At 59.5% G+C, this 9,317-nt stretch overlaps 1 protein-coding gene across 1 annotated transcript; it reads right to left on the bottom strand.

Moving 5' to 3' along the window:
• Positions 1-241: 241 nt before the first annotated feature.
• Positions 242-8,157, bottom strand: FMOD (fibromodulin). The gene is made up of 3 exons (XM_004685526.2): positions 8,082-8,157; positions 5,179-6,160; positions 242-492 (listed from the first exon to the last, which is right to left on the bottom strand). The coding sequence occupies exons 2-3, from the start codon at positions 6,149-6,151 to the stop codon at positions 341-343; spliced, it is 1,125 nt and encodes a 374-aa protein (XP_004685583.1). The 5' UTR covers positions 6,152-6,160; positions 8,082-8,157; the 3' UTR covers positions 242-340.
• Between the last annotated feature and the right edge of the window lie 1,160 nt (positions 8,158-9,317).

Here is a 9,317-nt window from a genome sequence, read left to right on the forward strand (position 1 = left end):
TAATGTGAAGTAGGCGCAGGTACTAATGGCCAAGCAACTTTTAACCTTCCACAACTGAGCACTGGGAAGAACTCAAGGGCAGTGAGGTTGCTGGGGGTGGGTTTTCGGGGTGAACTCCCTCTACCGCCACTTCTGGCCTGGAAAAGAGCCTTCCTAGTGTCCCACAGCAGGAGGCTACCTGTCCCCTGCCACCTCACCACGCCTGCAGGGAAGAAGACTAAAGAGGGAAGCCATGGATTCTGTCAAGGGTCTGTCCCAGACTTTCCAGCAAAAGCCAAACCAAACCATCAAGCCAAAGGCAGTGGGGCCCAGGGGCCTCCCCTTGCCCAGGGCAGGGCCCTCAGATCTCGATGAGGCTGGCCAGGCGCAGGCAGAGCGGAGCGTCCACCGGCATGGCATTGCGCGTGATCTCATTCCCGTCCAGACGCAGCACCTGCAGCTTGGAGAAGTTCATGACGTCCACCACGCTGCAGAAGCTGCTGATGGAGAACTCTGTGGAGACAAAACGGGAGGTGGATGGGAAACGCCCCGATCAGGGGCTCCGATCCGGGACCCCGATCCTCGGGAGGCCAGACAGCCCCGGGAAGCGTCTTTCTGAATACTTGAGAAGCAAGCGCGGGGCTAGGGCGGGCTCATTTTGCAGAGTCGGCGTCTTACCAACTTTTACCGCTAGGGGGCAGAACTAGCCACAGAGTGGGACCCCCTGCGCCACCTCCTACCCATTCGCCATCTGCCCAGTACCCGCAGCTCTGGAATGTCCTTGAGCGTCCTTGCAGCCAAGACCCGATCTTTTCCCATCTCTAGCAGCAAGGGAAAGCAGAAGGTGGTCAAAGATACGCCCTAGAGCTTTGGAGTGCTCGGTAGCTTTTGGAGAGGCAGGACTTTGCGAAACTGCTTTGAGAAGGGAGGCTGGGGAAATGGAAAGACTTAATCTGGAATATCTCCTGCCTCTCTGTAGGTAGAAAATGGGGCAGGAAATTGAGGAGAGAAGCCGGGGAGCTGGGGCGGAGAGACAAGTGTCCGGGAGCGGGATCTTTGGGTGGGGTGCGTGGCTGCTTTTTCAGTATTGCCCCTGGATGAGCACGAGGTTAACAGACATGAGAATTCAGATGAGGACCCCGCCAGGTGGCGCAAGGGGTTAAAGCGCAGCACTATGAAGCTCTCCGCAGCCACTGCAGTTCAATCAGGGGCCAGGGAGCTGACCCACGTGGCAGGGCAGACCTCTCCTGGCTCCCTGCTGCTCCCCTCAGCAGTGTGTTTCAGTCCATCTGCCTGTTCTGCCCCCCATTCTTTCTCTGGTGAATCCTCTCACTGCCCCTACACTTCTGACCTGTACTCCAGTTGTGTATGCGTACATGGATACATCTTTAAAAAAATTAAAAAGAAAAAAAGAAACTCAGATGAACCAGCACTGCTGAGGAAGTCCAAAGTCTAATAAATAACCTGATCCCTGTCCATGATTATGATCCACTCCCTTTGTTAAAAAAATATCAAGAGAGGCCCCCTTTTGGGAAGTGTTCCCCCCAAACCATGTCACCCCAGTAGGTATAAAAGTTCTCTTTGGGTCTAACATACACCCTTCTACTGCTGTTCACCCTAAGCCCCTCTGGCATCTTCTTGGAAAATCAGCCACCTCTGTCTCCCACCTTCGGGGTCTGGAACTGGAGAGGCAAAAACCAGAAGCTCAACTAGTTCTCCCACAGGGACAGTGCAAGTCACCAGCTGCTGAAGACCCTGGGACACCGGTGGGCAGCAGGGAGGCTTCTGCAGGCTGCTCTTCTCACAGGGACTGTAGTGGAAGTCACGCTGGGCCTGGAGGGCAGGGTCCAGCAGGGGTGAGTCTGCAGGGCCGTGGGGCACGACTGACTGGGCAGATATTTACTGGCTGCCTGAGGTGGCCAGGGGCTGCGTGTCACCTGGAGTGAATGTCTAGAGGGGACATTTTCGAGGGGTAATCCTGGAGGGCTTCATGGAGGGAGCGGTCGCGGGTGTGAAAGGAGGTTACGAGAAGTCGTTGTGGAGAGCTCTAATAGGCTGATGAGGAAAGTGTTTTCAAACAAGGATGGTGGATTGCTTCCAGTCGCTGTTAAGAACTGACTGAGATGGGCTGGGGTGAGGCTGGGGCGGAAGAACTCGTGTTGTCGACCTGACTGACGCAGGAAACCCAGCCGAGAGAACACGGCTTGGGAAGAACAGCGATGGCAGATGTCCTTCTTTGGTGAGTGCGCAGGGGGCAGGAGATACGGAAGGTGCCCTTTCTGGCCCCAGGGGACAGATCAAGTGGCCTCTGGTGGAGCGGGCAGTGGGGGTGGAGCGGGCAGTGGGGGTGGAGCCTCAGCCAGAGGCCGGGTCTGAGGTGTGCGCAGAGGCGTGGAGTGGGCCGGGCGGGGGCAGAGGTGCAGTGTCCGCTTGCACCTCACTCAGGGCTCTACTGCAGGCTCCGTGGTAGGGGCTGGAGCCCCAGGCTGTCTGCTAGCTGCAGGCAACTCGGCATATAAAAATAAGCGGCGGGGGCATTTGCGGGGCTGCTAAACACACAGCCCATGTAGACTGTCCACAAACAGGTACCCTGACCCCCGAGCTCCGGAATGGGACAGGGCTTCTGCCTGGACACCCAGGGGGCATTTTCCAGCCCAGATTAAACATTGACATATATGTTTCCAAATTCCTCCTCAAGTACCCACCCTGTTCCGCTGGATCCCCAAGGTTCTGAATAACATTCGAGCAGTGTTCCCCAGCCGCTGCCAGACTGGAAAAACTGAGGGAGATGCTAATAGGAGAAGGGGGAGGGCTGGCTTCACTCCCTGCACCCCCTTTGGCTCCTGTCGGGTCAGGTCCTCCCTCAGAGGTGCCACCCACACCTGCAGTCCCCACCTGGCTATGCGGGGAGACCCCCTCACATTTGCCTGAGAAGAGGGGCTAAGTTTGGGACACTCTTTCCTGCTGGTTCTCATACCCTCAGCCAGACATGCCTGGCTCTGGGTCCTTCGTGGCTGAAGCGGGGGTGGGGTGGAGTGTGTGTGTGGGGGTGTTGCGTGACCTCTCAGTAATTTGGGGAGATTGCTTGTCTTTCTGTGTAGCTCAGTCTCACTGTCCTTGGCAATGCAAAAGCAAACAAACAAAAAAAAGCAAGAAAAAACGCCCAAACAACTGAACCAACTACGCCTGCCAACTTGGCAGTGGCATTGAGGAGGCAAGGCAGAGGGGTTCAAGTGACACCAGCCCCGGACCAAACCCTTTACATCCATCTGTCCATTCACGGAGACAAATAAGAGTGTGTAATTTCTCCTAAGGAGACTGGGCGGGGGCCTAGGTGATAAGCAGATAAAGACGATGTGGCCTAATTTGCCAAAGAGAGGCTGACGGGTCACACCAAACATTTTTAAGTTTGATTTGAGGGAGAACCTTCTTCCAAGACCTCAGGACACTGGTAATTTTATCTCTGCGGCTGGCCTGGCTTTTGAAGGGCTGGCCGGTGCCCTATTGGAGAAGCAGAGGGGACTTTGCAGGAAGGCAGAGTGCCCACAGGGGACCACCAGGAGGCCCTTCCCACCGCTTCTTGCTGGCAGAGTCAGGCCCTGCCAATGGCTCTCCGGAGCAGCTGCTGTTTGCGTCATACCTCCAGGACCGAACTCAGCTGAGCACTGCACACACGTGGCATTTCTGATGGGACTGTCCCCCTGGATTCAGAGGGGTGCAGGGAACGGATGGTGACACCTGAGTGGGACATGACCAGTTCAGGGACATGGCAAGTGCTTCACAGCACCTTAGAGAACTGCCCATCTTGGGGCTTCGAACCCCCAGAGAGGAAGAGAGACTGGAAATACCAAGCAGCCTGGGCTGCATGGGGTCCTGTTTCACGCTGCAAAACAGGGGCCAGACACCCTGTGCCTCCCCCTCACCGGCACCTTGGGGCCGGCCTCTGCCGTTCAGGGGCTGTCCAGCCTGTTAACATATCCGGGTGACCGACCCTTCTGTCCTCAGGGCTCAGGGAGAGAAAGGAGCCGAGGACGAAGGCTCAGGCTATACTGGGCTTTGCTGGTGCCACAGACACAGCCGCAGCCACTTCCCTTCTGAGCGCAAGGCCTGTGGCCACTGATGAGTCCTCCCTCCCAGAGTCCAGGGAGAGGAGGACTCTGCTGACAGAGGACGGGAGGTGAGACGCTGGCTCAGTCCCTTCCAGCTGCGGTTAAGACGTCAGAGGCCCTGGGGTCAGGTAAGCATGTTCCTCGCACAGGGATCAGAAAGCAACTGGTGGTGCATCGGAGGTGAATGTTTCAGCTGTAGCGGCCAGAAACAGCCTGGTGGATCCTTTAGACATTTGCTGGGAAGGACCTGGGGAACAAGAGGCCCCCTGTCCTTCCCCTCCACCCTGGGTTGCTGGGGGACAGTGGTGGGGCATGGGGGGTCAGGCTCCTGTTACCCTAGGACTTTGCACTGTCACCAGGAGCTCCTTGCACTCCAGGCGGAGCTGACCAGAGCAGGGACGGTCCACGGAGCTGACCAGAACAGGGACGGCCCACGCCCGGGAGAAGCTGCCTGTCCTCAACCCCCAGCTGCTTTGTTAAAAAAAAAAAAAAAAAAAGTAAACATCAAACACAAGACTGGACCGGAGGCAGGGGCGGAAGGTGTGGAAACAGGGCGTGTGTCCTCTGCGGGCGAGAAGGAGGTGTAGACTCCTGGCTTCCGGCAGCCCCTTCTCCAGGACAGACCCCAGCAGTTTAGCAACCGCCCCTCGATGACGGGCTGCCTTCATCTCACCCGAAGGTCCCGCCCAGCCCCCCAGGCCCCTCACGGCTCCTCAACAGGACCCATGCCCCTGTCCTCACCTGAGCTGGCTGGCCCTGCAGGCGGCCACTTAAGCAGCTGGTGCCTGTTTGGGGGCACGCCCCTAACCCCCCTCCCCCCCGGGATGGCCTTGGCCTGCGTCCCCCGCTAACTTCTCATGACTTCGACTGAAGCTGACCTCTTGGGGAAGCCTCCCCACCCCAGCCTACGCTTCTCCAGCACTGCGCTGTCTAAGATACCCCCTTTTCTGCCTCGGGGGCAGGGGACCGCTTGGCCTTGGGGCTGCTGGGCGTGCTGCTCCTGCCCCCACGCTTCCACGGCTGTCGAATGGCACTCGGAACGGGGTGTCTCCACGCAGCCGCCACCCCCACGCCCCTGCCAAGGCCTCACCGTTGATCCTGTTGCCTTGCAGGTAGAGGTTCTCCAGGTTGGTGCTGACGGGCGGGATCTTCTGTAGCTGGTTGTAGGACAGGTCGAGCTCCAGGAGGCTGCTGGAGTTGAAGGTGTTGGAGGCCAGGCCGTTGTTGGTGAGGCTGTTGTGGGACAGCCGCACGTACAGCAGCTTGGGGGAGCCCCGGAAGTAGCTGTCGGGGACCGAGTAGACGTTGTTGTGCTCCAGGTACAGCTGCTCCAGGGCCGAGGGCAGGCCGTCCGGCACCTTCCGCAGGTGGTTGTAACTCAGGTCCAGCAGGATCAGGGAGCCGAGGCCCCTCATGGCGCTGCCCACCTCCTGGATCTCGTTGTGCTGCAGGTACAAGGCCGTGAGGTTCTCCAGCCCCTCCAGAGCGTTGTTGGGGACCCTGGAGATCTGGTTGTAGTCGAGGTGCAGTTCCTTCAGGGAGCGCGGCAGCGGGCCGGGCATGCGCGTCAGGTTGTTGTGGTCCAGGTAGAGCCTCTCCAGGTGCCTCAGCTTGGAGAAGACCTTCCTGCCCACCTTGTCACTGGTGATCTGGTTGCCGTGGAGCGCGACCCACAGCAGCCCGGTGGCGTTGTCGAAGACGCCCTCCTGGATGGAGGCGATCTGGTTGTTCTGGAAGTACGCGTACTTCATGCGGGAGGGGACGAAGGGCAGGTACTTGAGGTTGCGGTTGTCACAGTACATGGCCGTGGGGAAGTTGGGCGGGCAGTCGCACTCCTGGGGGCAGTCTCGGGGCTCGGGCGGTGGCGGAGAGCCGTAGGCATAGACGGGGCCTTCCTCCACCCCGTAGGGGTAGGGCTCATAGGGCTCATAGGGCTCGTAGGGGTCGTAGTAGGTGGACTGCTGGCTGCGGAGGTAGTGGAACCACCAGTGGGGATCCTCGTCGTACTGGGCGCGGGAGAGGGAGCAGAGTCCCACCAGCAGCAGGAGGGAGGCACACTGCATTTTGTCTCCCTGCGAGCAGGAGAAGAGAACACAGCAAGCAGAGTGAGGTTGCGGAGAGGCAGCGGGCAGAGGGGCCCGGGCCCCCCCAAACGCGACAAGGCCAGGGGTTCTCACACCCTGTGCCCCCCCCCCCATGGGCTTCACACTCGGCTCAGTTGGACCTTGGCCCTCTGGGGTGCTGGGTGCTTTCCCCGCCCCAGCGAGGAGTCCCAGAGCAAGGCCTCTGCGATTAGAAGGAACTGGAATGCGGGTGCTGCATTTTGGGGGTGCAGGCCCTGGGCCCTCTGCAAAGGGTTCTGCTGGGGTAGCTGCAGGGGTCGGTGGCGGGTGCTCTTCAGGCCGTTTGGACTCCTCAGGGAAATCATTATTCCAAGAGTCCAAGTATGAAATCATCTTTTCCAAGACTCCAAGGAAAAAGCCTTCTGGTTTTTCCCATCTCTGGGTCACCTCCAGAATGGCTGGAGACCTCAAAGGGGAAGAGCTGGCTACTTCTGGAAAGGCTTTTGGTCTCTTGGGCAGACCAGGGGCTTCTGGTTTTGAGCCTTTCGGGGAGGGGGGGCGGGGGGGGTGCGGCCCTCGGCAGCCAGCTTGGGCCGCCTCCAGAATGCCAGCGTCTGCGCTGTGTGCTGGGCGAGAACATTCTCTGGTTAGCAGTTTGTGGTCACACATGCAATCTGGCTAACCTCCATGAACAGTAACATGTACCCTCCAGGCTGGGGATAGTGGTACCGGTCTAGCATTTGTCTTCTAGAGCCTGAGTCATCCCGCTCGGCTGTCTCTGTGGTGTCTAGTAAAATGCAAGCCCTTTCGTGGGCCCTGACACAGACACTGCAAGAGCTTCACGGGGCCGAGGGCATGAATGAGGGGCACCAAAGCTGGCCCAGGGATTCAGGACCAGGGAGTGTGGCTTTTGAGTGGGGTTTGGGTGTCCTTCTCTCCCATGTCGAGCTCCCTCAGTGGCGCTGCGATAACCAGACTCCACATCCAGCCAGACCCCGTGTGTTGCTGAGCAGGCTGGTGCTCAGAGTTTGCACACCAGTGAGATGAGAACATCAGACTTGCAAAGAAAAGTGGGTTGGCGTCATTGAGGGTGGGGGCCAGGGTGGCATGCAGGCCCGGGCGCCCTCTGCTGAGCAGCTGTAGTGCATGCACTGGGGAGCACGGTGAGCCCTCTGGGAGCACTGCCCCTGCGTGGAGCAACCTGAAAACCGCCCTGGGTCCTGCACATGTCACGAGCATCCCACACGGTGCGGTGGGCCTGGCTGGGGCTGGCGCGTGGCTGGACGGGAGGCGGAAGGACGCCAACAGCCCACGTCAAAGCCAGCGAGCGGACGGGACTCTGGGCCACCCAGTCTCGTCACCTCTGGCCGTTATCCCTCCACACCCAGACCCCGCTGCCCCCCGTGTAGGTCCCCAGGCCCACTTCACCCCATCGGCCTGCAGACAAGAGGCGCCTGGCTCATCCTCAGTAGCTCAGGCTTAGACAAAGAGCACACAGTGTTTCTGAGAGGCCAACCCAGCTGCCCACGGCCTGGGCACGCTGGCTGGCCTGGCTCTGGCCAGGAGAGAAGACGGATGGAGCGGCCCACTGCCAACAGCACATTTTTCCACGCGTAGCCCTGGGCTCTGCAGGACCACGGTGGCTGTCTGGAGCTGGCACAGTGAACCTCTGTCTCCGTTTCTCCTCTGACAGACTGGGCATCTTGGCAGACAAGAGCCACCTTCCTCTTGGAGACTCAGCTTTCCAGTCCACGTTGGCCTCTCCTCAGAAGCCATGGCAGCTGAAGGGGTGTGATGGGGTGCACACGCCTCTCCCAGCCCCACCCCAGCTGTTAGCCATGCTGCTGCAGGGCTGTTCACTCCAGGTTCCCCCCCATATCAGGGCCCACCCTCCTCCCGCGGCTCAGCGCATTGTGGGGTAGACAGTTACCTGGACTGGCAGTCTCCTCGTTGGAGGGCTCACGCGTCGTCACTGTGGTCCTTCCACGTCCCCACGCTTAGGGAACCAGCTCTCCCACCTGTCGAAGCCCACAAGGTCGAACCAGAAGCCACCCCCTCACCTGGCCTCATCCTCTGCCTCTTGCTGCCTGCTCAGCCATCAGTCTTCAGCATTCTGCTTTAATCTCTGTGACCCCAGCTATACACACACTCACACACACCAGCAGCCTTTAGCACCTCAGCCTTCTGTGAGGTGCTGCAGGGACACGGGCGGGGTGGGGCTGTGGGCGGTGGAGGGCAGAGCCGGCCCCCCCAGATACCTGGCCCTTTGCTTTCTTGTGCCCGAGACCTGGAGCGTGCGTGTGCACTCACACACACGCACCCCAGCAGACAAGGAATGTGGGACAAAGGTAACACATTGCTGTGAACCCCTCCTGTCAACTGCCCTTGCTCCTCTCCAGCATCCTGGGGTCTCTGCCCAGAGGGGGTGATGAGCAGTGACCCTTCCTTTCTGCCCCTCACCTCACTCCCTGGCCTTCCTTCCCCTGTGGAGCTGCAAGGGACAAAAAGTGAAGGAAAATGACGAAACTTACCTGGAGGTGAACCTTGCCGAGCGACCACGTCCTTCAGTCTGGCCTCCAGGAGCGACCACGTCCCTCAGTCTGGCCTCCAGGAGCGACCACGTCCCTCAGTCTGGCCTCCAGGGGCTGGAGAGCGGTGAGGGGAGGATCGCTGGGATGAGAGTGTGCAGGGCCGCCCCGCCAGGTCCCGCCCCGAATTCCTAATCAAATATAGTGGAGAGGGGCTGAGGGCTGGAGGGAGCCCGGCCTTTTCTGCTCAGCTGAAGGGGCGGGGCTCACACTCAGCCTGCAAAACCCTCTGTGCCTGGCGCTGTAAACCCACCTTTTTTCCAGTCACCATCTTCCCTGAAACACTGGCAGCGCTGGCCGTCTTTCTGCTGAATGAGTTAGTGGGGCCCTAGAAGCTATTTGTACAGCCTCTTAGGAAGCGCCTGAATTTCTCATTAAACCCACAAGGGCAGATGCCAGGCTGGGAAGGGCCAGGGTTTGGGAAGAGGCATCTTAACCCTTCCAGAACCCCTGGATCCCCCAGTCACCCTTCCTTGCTCAAGCACCCCTTGGCAGGTAAGACTCCAGAAAGCTGGCTCTGGCTTGGGTGCCAGCCCTGGGCTCCAGCGTCTCTCCACCCCCTCTCCCCTCAAGTCCGT

This window comes from Condylura cristata, unplaced genomic scaffold (assembly GCF_000260355.1).
Source record: "Condylura cristata isolate star-nosed mole 26May11 unplaced genomic scaffold, ConCri1.0 scaffold00018, whole genome shotgun sequence".
NCBI lineage: Eukaryota > Metazoa > Chordata > Mammalia > Eulipotyphla > Talpidae > Condylura > Condylura cristata.

Excerpts from the sequence above, each read along its gene's own strand:
- FMOD (XM_004685526.2), bottom strand. The coding sequence starts at position 6,151 with ATGCAGTGTGCCTCCCTCCTGCTGCTGGTGGGACTCTGCTCCCTCTCC. Across the intron at positions 493-5,178 it reads GCAAGGCAACAGGATCAACG|AGTTCTCCATCAGCAGCTTC; the intron begins GTGAGGCCTTGG and ends TTGTCTCCACAG.